The 21,086-nt window shown below is 41.3% G+C and overlaps 1 protein-coding gene across 6 annotated transcripts in view; it reads left to right on the top strand.

Annotated features, from left to right (window-relative positions):
• UNC13B (unc-13 homolog B) overlaps nt 1–21,086 on the top strand; it is a 352,877-nt gene that overhangs the window by 122,491 nt on the left and 209,300 nt on the right. For all 6 annotated transcript variants that reach the window (XM_075839917.1, XM_075839926.1, XM_075839936.1 and 3 more), the window contains 2 exons: nt 11,497–11,570; nt 14,371–14,428. In XM_075839917.1, coding sequence (XP_075696032.1) covers nt 11,497–11,570; nt 14,371–14,428 — 132 coding nt within the window. The remainder of the gene's footprint in view (nt 1–11,496; nt 11,571–14,370; nt 14,429–21,086) is intronic.

Raw genomic sequence — 21,086 nt, 5'->3', positions numbered from 1 at the left:
GGTGATGGAAATGGAAACCTATGGTTTCCGTTTGTGTCTGTCAGGGCTCCGTTCCGAGCCCTAGCATAGATGTGAACAAAGCCTTAGTTGGGAGGTCGGGGTGAATTATAACTGAATTGTACTGTTTCTTCTTTGGAGGAGGCCTTGATGTTGATTATATTGACATTGTATAGAAGAAGCAGCAGATCAGCATGGAACTTGTCTCCGTGATCATCTCGTGATTCTTAAGTTTCTTGATTGCGGATGGAAAGTTTCTCATTATTTTGAGACTTGAGATTATAGTGATGACATAATTATCCTGATGTTGGAAGTGCTTTATAATGATCTTAAAATAATCCTTCATAAAAAATAAGAAAACGCGGATTGTGCCTGGGCACCAAAATCTTTGTTCTCCATTAACTTCTCAGGTGCCTTATGGAAAGAGAGGTGGTTCTGAAGATGCCCATAGAGGTCATATTCTTGCTGATAGGATCTGCCAGCAGTCTAATGTTTGACAGACCATGAGTGGGCAACAAAGGTCAAATGGAGAAAAAACACTTGACCTGTATGATATCCACTTATCCTTCCTACTCCATTGATTTTGCTTGTTTTTGGTGGTGCTTAAAGGGAATGTGCCGAAAATGAAACCTTTTTTTTTTTTTTTTTTTTTTTTTTAAGTGTCGTTACTTATTTCTATTATATTTTTTACGTTTTTTGCTGTATGTTTTTTTTTTTCCATATGGTGGAAAATATTAAAAATTAAATAATAATTTGACATGTTTGCCTATGTTGGCCACCATAGGTGCAAGGTGAATAAGGCAAAGCAACCTGACTGAAGTGTGGGAGGGAATCTCACACCCCCCCCCCCCTCCTACAAGCCAGGAAAAGGTGGCTTCAAATTGCTAAGCAGTGTCCGGCAGCCATATTGGGTGTGATTCTGCATCTGGCAGAAGTTATAGGACACACCAAAAGGCTAAGGGTATGTTCACACGCTCACTAAACAAAGGGAAAACCGCTCCTGATTTTCAGCCATTTTTTAATCAAACTAGTGTTTTTTAACGGCCATTTTTGGAGCTGTTTTTCTATAAAGTCAATGAAAAACGTCCCAAGAAGTGATGTGCACTTCATTTTGGTCGGGCATCTTTTTACGTGCCGTTTTTGGAAAACTACCACGTAAAAAACGCCCTGTCGGAACAGAACGCCGTATTTCCCATTGAAACCAATGGGCAGATGCTTGTAGGCGTTCTGCTTCCGATTTTTCAGCTGAAAACATTGTGTGTGAACATACCCTTAGGGTATGTGCACACGCTAACTGCATTTACGTCTGAAATGACGGAGCTGTTTTCAGGAGAAAACAGCTCCGTCATTTCAGACGTAATTGCTCGTACTCGCGTTTTACGAGGCGTCAATTATGGCCATAATTTGGAGCAGTTCTTCATTGAATTCAATGAAAAACGGCTCAAATTACGTCCCAAGAAGTGTCCTGCACGTCTTTGCCGAGGCTGTTATTTTACGCGCCGTCTTTTGACAGCGATGCGTAAAATTACAGGTCGTCGGCACAATACATCGTAAAGCCCATTCAAATGAATGGGCAGATGTTTGCCGACGTATTGGAGCCGTCTTATCAGGCGTAAATCGAGGCGTAAAACGCCTCGTTTACGCCTGAAAATAGGTCATGTGAACCCAACCTTAGAATGATGAAAGTGAAGTGAATGACTTTTCAGTTGACCGGTTCACACGCCGTGTATTTGGCATTTTTTTTTTTTTTGCACATTTTATGTGCAAAAAAACACATAAAAAAACGCTTGATTACACTTGATTTTGCGTGTTTGGGGGATTTGTGTGTGTGTGTGTGTGGGGGGGGGTGCTCGCCGCTGATTCTTCAAAACAGCTGATAAGCGGCTATGAAGTATCAGCGGCGCCCGTGCACACTCTGCTCTGCCACACACGCACGGGAAAAGTCTTTAAAGGGGTCGTCCAGGAAAAAATGGCGCCGCACCTGTCCTCCGGTCGTGTGTGGTATTGCAGCTCTGTCCTATTCACTTCAATGGAGGTGAACTGCGATACCAGACACAACCTGAGGACAGGTGCGGCGCTGTGTCTCCAATCCGGACACCCCTTCTGTCCTGAGATGAGCCGACAGGGGAGGCGGGTGTCAGAGCCACCCACCGCCATCACTGCAGACAGAACCACACAACTACGGCATGAGGGCATGACTTGTCCTGAGTGCACTGTCTTTTGTTATGGACAGATTTATAGTCGCATGAACCCCGTCTGCATCAGAACCTGTAACCTAGGTCCGATTAAATGACAGAGGGGGATCACCAAAAACCCTGTGCACCCTCGGCTCGTCCATCCAGCCCTCTCCTGGTTATATCTGCTTCTGGGAAAGCTGGGTGACCACCATTACCCCGCCTACTGGAGTGTTTGGGGATGTGACTAATGAACCTCTCACACTCCAGTAGGCGGGGTAATGGTGGTCACCCAGCTTTCCCGGACCCCTGAACGGTAAATCTCTCTAGTTGTACTGAGACTGTTTGGGAATGTGACTAATGAACCTCTCAGTCTCAGCACAACTAGAGATTTATCGTTCAGGGGTCTGGGAAAGCTGGGTACCACACTATCAGCGGGCATATTATCACCCAGCATTCCCAGGGCAGTTACGTCGTGAGTCCTTTATACAGTCTCCTGCACGACTGGTGGGGGGCCGCCCGTCGGGGGGGGGGGCGTTTGGGGGAGGGGCCCGTCAGGGAGGGGGGACAGACAGAGACACACACCTTACCTGCAGTGCAGCTGGTCTTCAGTATGGCGCCTGCCCTCTCCCTGCAAACAGCTGCTCTGCTGTGTGACTCTGACCTGCGTCTGCGCAGTACAGAGCCAGAGAGCAGAGTCAATGGAACGGCTCCCGTTCATTGACTCTTATGCACTGTAGCTGCCGTATTCCATCTCTGTATGTGTCGTTAATCGACACATACAGAGATAAAAAACAAAATGGCAGCCCCCATAGTGAAGTAAAAGTTAGAAAAAAGTAAAACACAAATAAAATGTATTTTAATTACATACTAAAAGCAATATTATATATGAAAAAATGTTTTCGCGACACCCGTCCTTTAAAGGGGTATTCCCTTTGATCAATGGTAATCTGACAGCTATCCTAAATATATTAAATGTTACTAAATACCTTTTTTTATTTTGTAAAGTATATCTTTCTCCAGATAGTGATCTATCTCTATCCTGTGTCCCCCTCTTTTTCTTTGTAGTTGATCATCTAGGGTTACGGCCACCGCTGCGCCCCTACAGCGGTGGCCACGCTTGCACAGTCTTTTGAGATTCCTCTTTTGTAGAGCATGGCTGGGGACTCGGAAGTGCCTGCTGGCGCGAGCGCTTTAGCCCCGGCCACCTCTCTGCATCTCCATAGTGGTTTAGGGACAGCTCCAGGGCATGTGCAGTTGCCCTGTAGCTATTGAATTGAGCAGCATAGCTGGCTGACATGAGCAGGGACGCTGATAAAACGCAAATGCTGCTATGGGGATTGAATATAGCAGCATTGGTAGTGCACATTATCAGGCCAGCAGTGGGATGACATCAGCATATCGCCTCTGGCCTGAATCAAGGTGCGGAGAGCCACCCACCACGGAGATCAGTGAGGGCAGTGGAAGTGGCAAGCAATGGTAGCCAGGAGGAGAAGGTAAATTTGGAGTTGGGAATACCCCTTTAAGCTGATTGTAGTTGGACAAAGATGTCTCTGTTGTGCATAGCCATCTTATGCTCTATTCATGTCACGCTTATATGTTTTGTAGTATACGTTTTGTTTCAGGAAACCGTTGTATGGCATAACGTAGTCTACTACACTGTTCCATATACAGATTTAGCAATCTTTACCTTGACTTTTAACGCATTAAATAAACAATGACTAGATCCCTTATCTTGACTTTTTCAAAGGCGTTTCAACGGCTTTTGTGGTGTGATATCACGTTGCAGCAAGTTATCAGAATCAAGTTAAAGATGGCTATGTCCGTATTAATAAAAAAGGTATACCGACATATTTCAACCCGACAAAGAGCAAAAGAAAACAATTTTTGCCTCCATCGGGTCAATGAAGTCATATGGACACGTTTTAGCGTATACGTTGAGAGCTTTCCTGGCGTACATGCTAAACATAAGGCAAAAGCGTGATGTAGACAGGGTCTTAATGGTAAAGTTGGCAAAAAAAATTAAACATTCTGATGTAACGACTCTACCCAGTAGGTCGATCCACGGGCGCTGTACAGTCATCTGATATAAAGAAAATGAACAGTCCTGCAAAGCTGCTATGGCGCTGTTTGACAACCATTTTGCTGACTGTTTCCAATAACAACTAGTAAAATTGTTTATTTAAGGGCGGATTTATACGAACGTGATTTACATCCGTGCAACCCGCGTGATTGTCACGCGGGTCGCACGGACCTGTGCAAGTCTATGGGGCAGTGCCGACTGTCCGTGAATTTTGTGCAGCTTGAGTCCGCTGGGTAAAACTCACGACAGATTCTATATTTCAGCGTTTTTCGTGCATCACACACCCATTGAAGTCAATGTGTGCGTGAAAATCACGCGCAGCACACGGAAGCTCTTCTGTGGGACGCGCATTATTCGCGCAACAGCAGTAAAAAAAAATGAATGTAAACAGAAAAGCACCACGTGCTTTTCTGTTTACAAACATCCAAACGGAGTGTCATAATGATGCCGGCTGCGCGAAAATCACGCAGCCGCGCACCATATGAACATGACACACGGAGCTGTTAAGTGCAGATCCGAGAACTTTTATGGCAGGTCCTCTATTAAAGCTTGTTAATTGATTCATTGGATTGGTGGAGAGTTTGGCGGTCACATGTCTAATTCACATTTCTTAAAATGGAATTGGTGTAATACCATTTTAATGCTGCAATCCATTGCCTTACATATGAAAACTTCAAGAATGGTGGCACCTCCAGGTACAGATCTGACCTACATGCCATGTTTACAGTAGTGCCACCATGCCAGCTTCTAGAACCTAATGAAAATTGTGGTTCTAGAGAGCAGTGCAGGGTTGCAAATTGGTGGATGATGATGATCACAGGTCCCCTTTAGAGTGGTGTGAAGATCAGAACAAGCTTTATAGAATTATTCTACTGAACAATAGCCAATGTAGAACGTCCAAGTGAATAAACACTTTTTTGTTGTTGTTTTACTCTAAATAGGGTGGACATTCACTTTAAGGTTGGTTGCGTTCTGTAGATACAACATTACTTTTCTGTGAGCGCTATGTCACAGGGCCGTTTCATGATTCGCTGACATAGTCCTGGTGACATGCCTCGGTGGACGTGACGTCACTACCGGGAGGACAGGCATCGCTGTGACTGAAAAACGAGACTTTTTTTATTTCTTTTTTGTAGGCTTGAAAGATTTTTATTTCTAGGCATCTGACTTTGTAAAAATTCTTTCCAAAATCCACCCAAGTTTTACTAACCTCAGTGTTGTATCTAGGGTTAAAAGAGATTCTAGTATATAGTGATAAGATAACCTGGCTCTGGACATTTGTAGGGTATAAAATATATATATATATATATATAGTAAATGTCAGTGGTCTGTGTCTGTGGGCTAGGTTTATGGTTGTGTATCTCAGCCCTTTTTATGAAATCCTAGAAACCTCCTGTAACTAGAATGGAGGCGCACTTTCCAGTGATTGCACATAGAACAATAAGATTATCTTGGATGTCAGTATGTGAAGATAAAGACCTACATAGATGCTGAGTGCGAAAAGAAGTGGTGAGGGTTGTGGAACTGGAATCTGATCAGTGCACAATGTCTACTCGACTCCGTAATCCTTCAAGTCATTTCATTCCAGTTACCTCACATGTTTTTTTTTCTGTTTGATCAGACCCCCCCGACCTCCAGTAATGTTATTACACATTTATTCCACATCAGGACTGGCCAGTGCTGCAATGTTACGTCGACCGGAGTTTCTGCATTTATTCTTGTATTTCCTGTTCGCTTCATATTTTTCTCCATAGGCGCAGTATTTTAGTAGTTATATTCTTGTACATAGGAGGCAGTATTATAGTAGTTATATTCTTGTACATAGGGGGCAGTATTATAGTAGTTATATTCTTGTACATAGGGGGCAGTATTATAGTAGTTATATTCTTGTATATAGGAGGCAGTATTATATTAGTTATATTCTTGTATATAGGGGCAGTATTATAGTAGTTATATTCTTGTATATAAGGCGCAGTATTTTAGTAGTTATATTCTTGTACATAGGAGGCAGTATTATAGTAGTTATATTCTTGTATATAGGGGCAGTATTATAGTAGTTATATTCTTGTATATAAGGCGCAGTATTTTAGTAGTTATATTCTTGTACATAGGAGGCAGTATTATAGTAGTTATATTCTTGTATATAGAGGGCAGTATTATAGTAGTTATATTCTTGTACATAGAAGACAGTATTATAGTAGTTATATTCTTGTACATAGGAGCAGTATTATAGTAGTTATATTCTTGTACAAAGGAGCAGTATCATAGTAGTTATATTCTTGTATATAGGAGGCAGTATTATAGTAGTTATATTCTTGTACATAGGGGGCAGTATTCTAGTAGTTATATTCTTGTATATAAGGGGCAGTATTATAGTAGTTATATTCTTGTACATAGGAGGCAGTATTCTAGTAGTTATATTCTTGTATATAGGGGGCAGTATTATAGTAGTTATATTCTTGTATATAGGAGGCAGTATTATAGTAGTTATATTCTTGTACATAGGAGGCAGTATTATGGTAGTTATATTCTTGTACATAGGAGCAGTATTATAGTAGTTATATTCTTGTATATGGGGGCAGTATTATAGTAGTTATATTCTTGTACATAGGGGGCAGTATTCTAGTAGTTATATTCTTGTATATAGGAGGCAGTATTATAGTAGTTATATTCTTGTACATAGGGGGCAGTATTCTAGTAGTTATATTCTTGTATATAAGGGGCAGTATTATAGTAGTTATATTCTTGTACATAGGAGGCAGTATTCTAGTAGTTATATTCTTGTATATAGGGGGCAGTATTATAGTAGTTATATTCTTGTATATAGGAGGCAGTATTATAGTAGTTATATTCTTGTACATAGGAGGCAGTATTATGGTAGTTATATTCTTGTACATAGGAGCAGTATTATAGTAGTTATATTCTTGTATATGGGGGCAGTATTATAGTAGTTATATTCTTGTACATAGGGGGCAGTATTCTAGTAGTTATATTCTTGTATATAAGGGGCAGTATTATAGTAGTTATATTCTTGTACATAGGAGGCAGTATTCTAGTAGTTATATTCTTGTATATAGGGGGCAGTATTATAGTAGTTATATTCTTGTATATAGGAGGCAGTATTATAGTAGTTATATTCTTGTACATAGGAGGCAGTATTATGGTAGTTATATTCTTGTACATAGGAGCAGTATTATAGTAGTTATATTCTTGTATATAGGGGCAGTATTATAGTAGTTATATTCTTGTATATGGGGGCAGTATTATAGTAGTTATATTCTTGTACATAGGGGGCAGTATTCTAATAGTTATATTGTATATAAGGGTCAGTATTATAGTAGTTATATTCTTGTACATAGGAGGCAGTATTCTAGTAGTTATATTCTTGTATATAGGAGGCAGTATTATAGTAGTTATATTCTTGTACATAGGAGGCAGTATTCTAGTAGTTATATTCTTGTATATAGGGGGCAGTATTATAGTAGTTATATTCTTGTACATAGGAGGCCGTATTATATTAGTTATATGCTTGTACATAGGGGCAGTATTAGGCTATGCTCACACGGGGTATTTTGCCGAGTTTTTTGACGCGGAAACCGCGTCGCAAAAAACGGCCCGTGAACGCCTCCCATTGATTTCAATGGGAGTCGTCGGCGTCTTTTTCCCGTGAGCAGTAAAACTGCCTCGCGGGAAAAAGAAGCGACATGCCCTATCTTCGGGCGCTTCCGCCTTTGACCTCCAATTGACTTCAATGGGAGGCAGGAGAAAGGGTATTTCTCGCTCAATGGCCGGGGGGGAAAAACGGCGCGATAATCGCCGCGAAAATCGGCGTGCAGGGAGAGGAATATCTGCCTCAAAGTTACAAACGGAATTTTGAGGCAGATATTCCTCCCCCAAAATACTCCGTGTGAACATAGCCTTATAGTAGTTATATTCTTGTACATAGAGGCAGTAATATAGTAGTTATATTCTTGTACATAGGAGGCAGTTTTCTAGTAGTTATATTCTTGTACATAGGAGGCAGTATTATAGTAGTTATATTCTTGTGTATATAGGGGGCAGTATTCTAGTAGTTATATTCTTGTACATAGGGGCAGTATTATAGTAGTTATATTCTTGTACATAGGAGGCAGTATTATAGTAGTTATATTCTTGTATATAGGAGGCAGTATTCTAGTAGTTATATTCTTGTACATAGGAGGCAGTATTATAGTAGTTATATTCTTGTATATAGGAGCAGTATTATAGTAGTTATATTCATGTACACAGGGGACAGTATTATAGTAGTTATATTCTTGTACATAGGGGCAGTATTATAGTAGTTATATTCTTGTACATAGGGGGCAGTATTATAGTAGTTATATTCTTGTACATAGGGGGCAGTATTATAGTAGTTATATTCTTGTACATAGGAGGCAGTATTATAGTAGTTATATTCTTGTACATAGGAGGCAGTATTATAGTAGTTATATTCTTGTACATACGGGGGGGCAGTATTATAGTAGTTATATTCTTGTACATAGGGGGCAGTATTCTAGTAGTTATATTCTTGTATATAGGGGGCAGTATTCTAGTAGTTCTATTCTTGTACATAGGGGGCAGTATTCTAGTAGTTCTATTCTTGTACATAGGAGGCAGTATTCTAGTAGTTCTATTCTTGTATATAGGGGCAGAATTCTAGTAGTTATATTCTTGTATATAGGAGGCAGTATTCTAGTAGTTATATTCTTGTACATAGGGGGCAGTATTATAGTAGTTATATTCTTGTACATAGGAGGCAGTATTATAGTAGTTATATTCTTGTACATAGGGGGCAGTATTCTAGTAGTTATATTCTTGTACATAGGGGTCAGTATTATAGTAATATTATTATACATAGGAGGCCGTATTATAGTAGTTATATTCTTGAACATAGGGGCAGTGTTATAGTAGTTATTTTCTTGTACATAGGGGGCAGTATTATAGTAGTTATATTCTTGTACATAGGGGGTATTACTGTAGTCATATTCTTGTACATAGGGGCAGTAAAATGGCAGTTCTACTAGTGTGTATATATAGAAGGCTGTATTATAGTGGTTATATTCTTGTACATAGGGGGCAGTATTACAGTAATTATATTCTTGTACATAGGGGGCAGTATTATAGTAGTTATATTCTTGTACATAGGGGGCAGTATTATAGTAGCTATATTCTTGTACATAGGCAACCGTAATATAGTAGTTATATTCTTGAACATAGGGCGCAGTATTATAGTAGTTATATTCTTGAACATAGGGCGCAGTATTATAGTAGTTATACTGCCCCTATGTACAAGAATATAATAGTAGTTATTTATAGGGGGTAGTATTACAGTAGTTATATTATTATATATAGGAGGCAGTTGTAATGATGGGGGTAAGGAAACAGACAAGTGAGCCCTAATCTACCCGCCACTCAGTCCCTGCCTACTTGCAACGACCCGCCCTAGGCGACGGGGTACAACTGGGCGACGGTCCCTACGCTCAATAAGTGCACGACAGACAAACAGACAAGGGACACAGAAGCAAGGGAAAAGGGGCAGTTGCCCACGTCAACACCGTGAGCAACAAGAGTGGTGAACGAGCCGAGTCAAACCAGGAGTGTACGAGGTACCAAACGCAGAGCAGGAGAGTAGTCAGTAAGCCAGGGTCAATATGAAGCAGGGTCAAACAGTTCAAGTAGCTGCATCAGGACCAGGAAACCAAACGAGAAGAATCACAAGCAAGGAGGAACAGGAAAGGCAGGTATAAATAGACAGTGGGCGGGAGCTAGCTCCGTCTGGCCAGGCTGTGATAGGCTCTCCCACTCCTAAGCCTGCCATCCTGAGTGGTGGAAGATGGAGTCAGTCTCACAGACATAGAAGCAGGTGCAGACTGATTACCTATGGGCGTAGATACAGAAGCTGTGCCTGGCAGATCCTTAACAGCAGTGTAGTAGTAGCAGTGAGAGCCCAGACTAGCAACGTGTGTCTCATGATGAAGAGCACTGCGTTTATAATCTCGCTCTGCCCTGTAATACTTGTCTGGTGCCTCTTTATTGTGTGATCTGCTGCTGCATGGTCCATCTTGTCACTCTTTTCCCTACAGGTGACACTCTACAGCCCGAGAGCTCATCATTTTTGTATGGGTATGTTGGGAGTGTGCAGCTTGTCTTGCTGTGATGTGATTTTTCTGGATTTAATCGTAGTTGCTTTTTGGAATGAAGCTGGGAAAGAACAGAAGTGAATCCAGTGTGTCAGACATAATTGATCCCCATGTTGTCGATGAGCCTGTTTTTCAGACAACATATTATGATTACAAATTGCTTCATCTAGCAGAATACAGACAGCTGGACACAGCACCTATTCTGCTGACACTCCTAGGAGAGCAGAAAAGGAGTGAGATTATATTCAATTTCCAAGATCTCTGATTGCTTTAAATCCAGAGGCTGAAAACCTAGTCCTGCTCATGCAGCAGCAGGCTTGTTATATTGTATCAGAGCATGAACAGCGCGTTATCAGGAGTATTCAGCCTGTGAATATAAGAAAGAATGTTCTTAGAAAACGGTGAGGAATTGAAATACTAAGTATAATTAAATATCAGTGATTAATAGGGTGACTACATTTTCAAAAATCTTTTGACATGTCATAGTGACATGCCAGAAGTTTTGATCAGTGGGGTTCCGAGCACTGAGACTCCCACCAATCGTTAAAAAAAAAAGCTTCCTTTTTGATCGCCTTTTCTTGCAAACCCGAACGAGTTGTTACACTGCTCACTCACTCACCAGAGCGCTTCTGCCACTTTGGTTTAACGATCGGTGGGGGTCTCCGTGCTCGGACCCCCACTGATAAAAACGTCTGACATGTCACTATGACATGTCAAAAGTTTATTGAAAGTTTAGTTACCCGTTAAGACTGATTTACATAAAACTGAAAAAAATAGCCAATAGTGGAATCTCACCCCATAGGCCTACGACAACTTCACTGATACATTTTGTTATGCTTCTAGCGCCACCCTCTGTCAGAAACCAAGCGAGTTCATCTTTTTTGTTCTCTTGGGTCTTTACGTGTGGTTTTGATGAACTGTGGTCCATACTAATGTGCATGACATGTTCTTTTAGCCTCAGTGACCTCTTCACCGCACGGGTTACTGAAGACCCTTCTTGCTGTGCACTCAGTTGGGACATTTGTCCTTGCTCTATTTTTCTCTGGATGTCCCAATGACTGATTTCCATGTCCTTCTCTAGATATCCCTGAGGAGGAGGCAAAATATTGGACCAAGAAGCTGGTGCAACTTAACACCCTGGGTGAGGCTGAAGAGGTGGGTATATTTTTAGTTCCTTGTTCTTAGTAGAAATAGAACAAGCCAAGGTCAGAAGCTGAGCATGCTGCGTCTGCCGCTCGTATCCATGGAATCTGTCTCCAGTGCCTGCAGGCCATCGCTGTTATTGATACAATATTGTGCTGTTGTCGGGTTTACAGGGAATGTATCACCTATGTATTTTTTCCTAATTAAAATCATATAGTGAGACATTTTTAATTTTTTTTTAAATCTGTTTTTGTTTTAGTTGTAGAACTTTTTTTATTCTAACTTCTGTATTGATTATGGGAGCAGCCAACTGTTAGCAGCATTTAGAGAGATGCTTTACAGCAGCGACATGGACCGTAAGGAAGAATAGTAGGACGCTGACCCATTGACTCCTATTGGAGAGTGTAGTGAGCATGCTCTATGACCTGTGCAGAGGTCATTGTGAAGCGAGGGGGGGCTGTGTACATAACCATGTTAGGCTTTGTTCAGATCTGCGTAAGGGTTCCAATCTGACGTTCCGTCTGAGCTTTCCATTAGAACGGAGCCCTGACTGAGACAAACGGAAACCATAGGTTTCCGTTTGCATCACTATTGATTTTCAATGGTCGACTTCGCTATTCATTCCCATTCAAAACCCTTACACAACTGAGACAAACTGAAACGATTTTTACCGGGTCCGCCTGTAATGATAATGAGATGACTGCTGAGAAGTGATCTCTACAGAACAGGAAGTGTCCGTCTATTGTGAGGCTCAGTGGCCAGAGTGAAAACTGCAAGATTTTAGGATTATTTTTTTTAATATAGACAATGACATTAGAAAATAAATAAATCTTAAATATTTTTAATTCTAAAAACTTTGTTTGAACAATAGGTCTTTTTCTTCTGACACATTACCTTTTAAATGCCTTTTAGTAATGTGAACAGAGCCTTACACATCTGCGTTGTGGTCCCGTTGTCTTTCACCTTTAATTTGAGAATGATGTTGATAGAAAATAAACGTTTTCAGCAAGTTTTTTAAGTTTTTAAGCAGGGAATAAATAAATAAAATGGCGAGAGTGTAGGCTATGTTCACACGGGGTATTTTGCCGAGTTTTTTTACGCTGAAACCGCGTCGCAAAACTCTGCAAAAACGGCCCGAAAACGCATCCCATTGACATGCCCTATCTTCGGGCGCTTCCGCCTCTGACCTCCCATTGACTTCAATGGGAGGCAGAGAAAGCGTATTTCGCGCTGTTTTATGCCCGCGGCGCTCAATGGCCGCGGGCGAAAAACGGCGCGAAAATCGGCGTGCAGGGAGAGGAAAATCTGCCTCAAAGTTCCAAACAGAATTTTGAGGCAGATATTCCTCCCCCAAAATACTCCGTGTGAACATATCCATTACATGAACCTTAAGGCTATGTTATGGAGGGGTATAAGAAACTATCTACTGACCCGTAATAGATAGTGGAATCCAGGTCGGGTTACCATAGTAACTGGACGCTAGTCGACCATGCGCAATCGCTGCGAAGATTATTTTAATATCCTCCTTTGATCGCCAGCTTACTGTAATGAATCTACATAAAAATGTTGAGTTTCTTAACTTGTTTTGATCCTGAATTACAGCCTGTACTATACTCCAGAGCTGCAGTCACAATATTTCAGGCTTCCTTGCTTGTTCAGTGTCTGTGCAGAGCTTGTTCTTGTGATTATGCTAACTTTAATCTATACACAAGGCACTCTACAGTCATCTGAGCTAGGAAAAACAAACTCCAAGCTTTAGAGGAGCTTAGCTAAGCCGTTTCTTTCTACAAGTTTGCTGACTGTTTCCAATAGCAACCAGCGTAATTGTGACTGCAGATCTGGACTATAGTACAGGCTATAACTTATTCAGGGTTGTGGAAAGAACCGTGGCCGCAAATGCCAATGGAAAACAACTGGCGTCTTGCATTGATATCCGTATTTCCGTCAGAGCCGAGTCATGTCAGCCGACGGGTCTACTTCTTGTTGTGACTTCAAAGAGAGCAAATCCTAAAATATTTCAAGTAAAGCAGAATATGTCTTCCATTCTACCCGGCAATTATCCTCCCACAGCTCGCAGCGGATCTCATCACACACAGCAAATAATAGTAACTCGCCTCTCGCTGAGAAGGCAGACGCTCGCTGGGCACTTATGTGGCGCTGCACATGTTTGATATCTCCTGCGAAGGGCACAATTATAGGGCACATCACCGCAAACATATGTGCGTTTTACCCTCCTCTGTCCCATCCCCCATGCAGGGTAATGTATCTATAAGCTACAAGTTGTTGGAAATTTATGCAAAGAGGCATATCAATAAGCTACAAGTATCTATAAGTATAAGCTACAAGTTGTTGGAAATTTATGCAAAGAGGCATATCAATATTTACTAATATTTAAAGAGGTTCAGGAATTAGAAAAAAGGGGTTCCTTTTTTTTTTTTTTTGTCACAAACGCCACTCTTTTGTCCATAGATATAACAAACCCACCATGCAACCATAGATATTGCAGTGGAGAGGCCATATATTTTATTTGAGGACCCCCCCGCCCCTTCATTGATTTCCAGTGTTGCTTCTACTCTTACATATTTCCTTGGAGGCATATGTCCATTCTGGGCATCAGATGAGATTCCTCCTTATACCTGAGCTACCTGAACATTAAACCTAGATGTTTGCCTACCCTGCGTGTATGTGGCATGAGGTGGACAATGGGCGACATTATATATATATATATATATATATAATCTGTATAACTTGTATTCTACACATTCCATATTTTATATAACTGACATTTTATTGCACCTTGTCTTCTTTCCAGTATTCCTACACGGAAGATGTGCAGAATAAACCGCTGCCCATGGCCGTCTCTCAGTGCTGTAAGTGTTTTCATCTTCATCTGGAATTTGGTATTATTTCCCTGGTATTGCAATATAATTGGGGAATATATCAACATGTTTATGCCTGGCGTAAAAAGTATTGGGGCACGTCATAGTTGCGATTTACATTTTGAAATTTATTTTATTTGTTATTTTTTTTTTAACCTTTCTCGCCACTTTTTAAAATTGTCATGAAAAGGCTGCAGGGTTTAGTCAAAGGGGGTCGGCCTTTGCCGGAACGAGAGTTTTATCATAATTTACGCCAGAAACTGACGTAAGTTATGCCGCAGATCTGTACCTGCTTATAGCTGGCATAAATGTAGCATTTCTGTCGCATGGACCGCTAAAGATGTGCACCTCTTAATATATCTGGCGCGTTTTCCACCAACGTAAATTGGTTTAAGGCTGGCATTTGACATGCCAGTCTTAGGCCCGGTTCACATCTACGTTGGAGGCACTGTTAGGGGGCCTCCGTAGCAGATCCTGGCAAAAAACGCAAACAATAGCGCAGCATGCTGCACTATTTTAGTTTTTTTTTTTCGGTTGAACCGCGGACCAACCTGACCGAAATATGACTGAACCCATTGAAGTCAATGGATTCCGGCGGGCTCCAATGGTGTCCACCGTACAACAGAATCGGCGCTTCCGGTATTTCCATTGTTCTGCTCCTCGGACGGAGCAAAAGACCGATTCAGATGTAAACGAGGCCTTAATGTTTTTTACCCCAATGTATACAGCTAACTGATCACTTCTCGTCCTTACACCTACAGAATATTAGGGGGCTCTGATTACAGATGTGCGGGCTGTGTGTAAGTCAGGGCTTCGTTATAGTTTTATGTACCGGAGATTGACACTCTTTATCTGCCTGCCGCTGCTGCCAACTAGGTCTGAAAACAGAGGTTCAAAGACCACCGATGGGTTCCTCTTTGTCGTGCTTCGACCTCTCAAGCACGGACTAGGCATGGCTCAATGGGCCTCGTATATAAAACTGTCTAACAGAGAGCACCAATCATAGTAAATCTTTTTGTTTTTTCTGCCTAGTCTGAGAAGTGAAAGCTGAACTCTGATTGGTTGCTATTTTCTTACTAGACCTTTTTTTTTTTCTTGTGAGGCCCACAGTCTGCCTAAGGGCTATATAACAATAGAACCATAAATCCATATGTATAATGCTTAAAGCGGATCTTTCACCTCAATATGCTTCTCTGGATAAGGGCAGCATATTACAGGGACAATGGAGGAGATGTGTCAAAACTTGGGCGGATCGCCCATGGTAACCAATCGGATTCAACTTCTCATTTTTGAGAGGCCTTTTTGGAAAATGAAAGCAGGAACCTCATTGGTTGCCATGGGCAACGTCTCCACTTTTCCTTTGCACCAGTTTTGATATATCTCCCCCGTTGTTCAGTCTACTATTTAGCCAAAATAACACACAAAGTATTGTGCCGTTTGGCTAATAGGAGCGATCAAAGAATAAACCGGACTCCTAGTTATGTCTGGCGTATTCATGAGGAGAGCTCTCCCCCCGCCTTGCCTAGGTCAGCATATCGAGGTGATAGAGCTTCTTAAAGACGATGGAGGTTAAAAATATAGGTTTGTCTTAGTCTCCATTGTCTGGCCATACACATAAGACAAAAATCACACGAAATGGCCGATTTCGGCCGGTCATCGTTTTATAATGTCATGCAAATGATCGTTCACAATAGTTCACAACCGAACAGAAAAAAAATCCTACATGACCAGTCGCTTTTTTATTGTCGGCCCAAACTAAGTGTGTAAGGCATGATTGGCCAGTTACGGCTGACTGTTCGTCACTGCGCAAGCGGTCAGTCTAAAAAAAAAAGCAACAATGTCCCTGATCTGCCATGTTTGGTAAGTTGATGGTTGGATCATTCCTACAATTAATTGGCTGCATTGTGGCTAACTCTATTAAGTAGTAGCCAGGTTCATAGGTGGGAAATACAGTTCTGTGACATGAAGTTCGCCAATACACACGCAACTAAAATTGGAAGAAAATTGTATATTTGATTTTATGCACTTTTGGTTGTATAACGTCATGCAATGGCTGCCGGCATAGATCAATTTGTGCCTATCATTGCGCCAGCAGGAACAGTAACGGCCAAATCAACCTGAATGTTTAGCCACTCCTCCTCGGCTAAGTCTGCAGCACAGAGTTTTGATTGACCAGCACAGTAAAGGTTAAGTCCTATTGTGATTTTTTTTTTCTCCCCTTTTTGTTATTTCACGAATAGACCAGATATTTAAGCTTTTCTGTAATTACTCTGAACAAATCTACAGTATGTCCGCTCCAAATGAAATCAAATGTTTACCCCCACAGATGTTACCTCAGCGACTGGGGTAATAAACAAACGGTTGATAAGTGACGCCCGTCACATTATATTCTGTACAGGATAATTTGGATTTTGTCTGGTTCGAAATAAAAATTCAGTTTTGAATACATTTTCTCAATTCTATTTCAGTAATTAATACGAGGACCGCTCCGAGGTAACGTCTCGGCGCTTCCACTTGCGCTCTCCCTTTATTCTGCATAATTTAATAAGACTTTATAAAGGAGCAGAAATCACTTTTGTGCCAGTAAGGAAATCTGACGAGAGTTAATACGATTTTTCTCAGTAGCCCTGGTCTTATTTCATTTCATTAATACACTGGCGGGCGAAGGGACACTAAAGGCTTCTAGTCCGCAGTGACCATTGTGGCATATCTTATGATGACAAGCCTTGGATTTATAGAGCTTGTCCAGTCTCATTTAAATAAAGCAACTTTCTTTGTGCTTCAATTCCTCACCATTTTCAAGATCTCTGCCTACTGTCAGTGAGTGAAAACATTCTTCTTTACATCCAGAGCACGAAATCCCATGTATACCTAATACTTCCCACACTGAGGGTTTGTTACAATGTCTCCAGTCTAGGCCATCTGTTATCTATACAGGCTGGTACATGTTTCCCACAATGATTGTAGCAAATTATCAGGAGAGATATTTGCACTGCCGAAGTGTTTAAAGGGAAGGTGTCATGATTTTATTTTTATTTTTATATTATATTGCTTTTAATATAATAACAAAAATGTTATTTAATTGTGTTCTAATTTTTTACTTTTTAATGTATTTTTACTTTTACTTCTCTATGGGAGCTGACATTTTTTTTTTCATCTCTGTATGTGTCGATTAACGACACATACAGAGATTATATACGACACATCCAACCCCATAGAGAATGCGAACAGGAGCCGTTCAATTCACAGAAGCGTACGCCGTCTGTGTGGGAACGGCGCATGCGCCGCTCCCACACAGACCAAAACGAAGCTCGTTCCGGTGCCATTTTCATGTGGACCGGAAGCCGCTGCCGGACAGTAAGATGACGACTTCCGGCCGCGGCTTCCGGCCATATGTTCAACGAAGCGAAGGCGCAAGGAATAGGAGCGTAGACCGGCTGCGGCAGGAGCAGGTAATTTATGTTCGTGTATGTGATGTTTGTATTATGTTCGTGTATGTTCGTGTTATACTGTCTGCTGAACCCTGTATCTACAGTGAAGGAAATAAGTATTTGATCCCTTGCTGATTTTGTAAGTTTGCCCACTGTCAAAGTCATGAACAGTCTAGAATTTTTAGGCTAGGTTAATTTTACCAGTGAGAGATAGATTATATTTTAAAAAAAAACAGAAAATCACATTGTCAAAATTATATATATTTATTTGCATTGTGCACAGAGAAATAAGTATTTGATCCCCTACCAACGATTAAGAGTTCAGCCTCCTCCAGACCAGTTACACGCTCCAAATCAACTTGGTGCCTGCATTAAAGACAGCTGTCTTAAATGGTCACCTGTATAAAAGACTCCTGTCCACAGACTCAATGATCAGTCTGACTCTAACCTCTACAACATGGGCAAGACCAAAGAGCTTTCTAAGGATGTCAGGGACAAGATCATAGACCTGCACAAGGCTGGAATGGGCTACAAAACCATAAGTAAGACGCTGGGTGAGAAGGAGACAACTGTTGGTGCAATAGTAAGAAAATGGAAGACATACAAAATGACTGTCAATCGACATCGATCTGGGGCTCCATGCAAAATCTCACCTCGTGGGGTATCCTTGATCCTGAGGAAGGTGAGAGCACAGCCGAAAACTACACGGGGGGAACTTGTTAATGATCTCAAGGCAGCTGGGACCACAGTCACCAAGAAAACCATTGGTAACACATTACGCCGTAATGGATTAAAATCCTGCAGTGCCCGCAAGGTCCCCCTGCTCAAGAAGGCACATGTACAGGCCCGTCTGAAGTTTGCAAATGAACATCTGGATGATTCTGAGAGTGATTGGGAGAAGGTGCTGTGGTCAGATGAGACTAAAATTGAGCTCTTTGGCATTAACTCAACTCGCCGTGTTTGGAGGAAGAGAAATGCTGACTATGACCCAAAGAACACCGTCCCCACTGTCAAGCATGGAGGTGGAAACATTGTTTTGGGGTTGTTTCTCTGCTGAGGGCACAGGACTACTTCACGGCATCAATGGGAGAATGGATGGAGCCATGTACCGTCAAATCCTGAGTGACAACCTCCTTCCCTCCACCAGGACATTAAAAATGGCTCGTGGCTGGGTCTTTCAGCACGACAATGACCAGAAACATACAGCCAAGGCAACAAAGGAGTGGCTCAAAAAGAAGCACATTAAGGTCATGGAGTGGCCTAGCCAGTCTCCAGACCTTAATCCCATCGAAAACTTATGGAGGGAGCTGAAGATCCGAGTTGCCAAGCGACAGCCTCGAAATTGTAATGATTTACAGATGATCTGCAAAGAGGAGTGGGCCAAAATTCCATCTAACATGTGTGCAAACCTCATAATCAACTACAAAAAACATCTGACTGCTGTGCTTGCCAACAAGGGTTTTGCCACCAAGTATTAAGTCTTGTTTGCCAAAGGGATCAAATACTTATTTCTCTGTGCAAAATGCAAATAAATATATATAATTTTGACAATGTGATTTTCAGTTTTTTTATTTTATATAATCTAGCTCTCACTGGTAAAATTAACCTAGCCTAAAAATTCTAGACTGTTCATGACTTTGACAGTGGGAAAACGTACAAAATCAGCAAGGGATCAAATACTTATTTCCTTCACTGTAATCCTCTTACACTGTGCAGTCGCTCAGAAAATGGCGGCACACAGTGTAGGAGGTTTGAAGGCATTCAAACCCTTCCTTCTCCTGGCACTAGCCAGAAGAAGGGAGGGGAGATTGTGTGAGGACCCTAGAGGAGTGTGTCCACCCCAAATTTGCAGCATAAATCAATGAGGTTACTTTACCACAGTGACCACGCTGCAATTTTGGGAACTGCTCCCTCTAGTGGCCAGCACATGGAAATGTTATCAATTAGAATCGAATTTTTAATATTTCCTGACTTGTGAAAAAATTAAAAAAATGAACACCATGTGTAATCACTTAAATGCTAATTGTTTAACTGGAAAAAAAAAAATTCTAGTGACACATTCCCTTTAACTCAGGGAGGATTGTCTGGACTGGAAACTTCTAGCTCTGAGAAGTATTAAGTCTGTACAGGTTTTTAGCCTCAGCATGTAAATAAGAATGTTCTTATTTACTCACAGCAAGTAAAGATCTTGAAAATGGCAAGGAATTGAAACGCAATGTTAAATAGAAAGTTGCCAAACGTTTTATTTTACTTTATATGTCAAAGACGTATGTGTGGCTGGATATTCTGACGGCAAAAGGATATTTTCTGATTCTCCGGGGTAAATACTGTACCTTGGTTGAGGTTCCTCTCCTACCCCAAGATCTATCATAGGGGCTATGTAATTCTATCCTGTTCAGAGGTGACGGGTTGAGAGTCTCTGGCTCTGTTCACATCTGCGCTCTCGCTTTTACGGTTTTCTGTTCCAGAAGCGCCAGATACGTCAGATGATGGAATATATATATACATACATACATACACCATGAGGGGGTAGAAGGTGCACACGTTTCGATACTCCCACGTCTCGAGCAGATACATGAGGTGAATCATACGATAGAGCTCAATACTTCCCACGGCTCCGCACACAAAACTGATCTAATGTAACTTTCCGAGAAGAAAAGACTGCTGACTCCACTATTTCTTCATTTAATACATGTCTATGAGACATCTTTGATTTTCATAACATGACAGGGGCTCCGGCTATTTAAATGACTGATGAAAGCACAAATCTGTTAAATCCTGGGGTCGAGCCGCTCGCTGCTCAGAGGGGGAAGAAAGGCCATGGATTTCCAAACGTTGTATTTTGTGACAAATCTTCTCCGCCACTTTGTAATTAGTAGAGAGATCTTATAATTGAGGAGGCAGATGGCAGCTACGTCGGGTGACAACACCATATTATTACCAGGGCCGGCATCCTGTTGTCATGGAGAAAATGAACTAGTGCAAGGCTATCTATTGCACGTTCAGATCCAGCCCAGGAAGTGGATGATTGGAAGGGGTTAATAAGAATAGAATTAGTTGACATGTACCGTCTTTTGTTATATATATATATATATATATATATATATATATATTATATTTTTTTTTCTTCCAGCTCTCTGATATGACAATGCAGCAGATGCAAATGAGGGGGGAAAGTTTATTTCATTTGTTCATATGCTTTTAACAATGGAATTTGC

This window comes from Rhinoderma darwinii, chromosome 1, assembly GCF_050947455.1.
Source record: "Rhinoderma darwinii isolate aRhiDar2 chromosome 1, aRhiDar2.hap1, whole genome shotgun sequence".
In the NCBI taxonomy this organism is placed as follows: domain Eukaryota; kingdom Metazoa; phylum Chordata; class Amphibia; order Anura; family Rhinodermatidae; genus Rhinoderma; species Rhinoderma darwinii.
The sequence above is the reverse complement of the archived record's forward strand: the minus strand, read 5'-3'. Positions and strand labels throughout refer to the sequence as shown.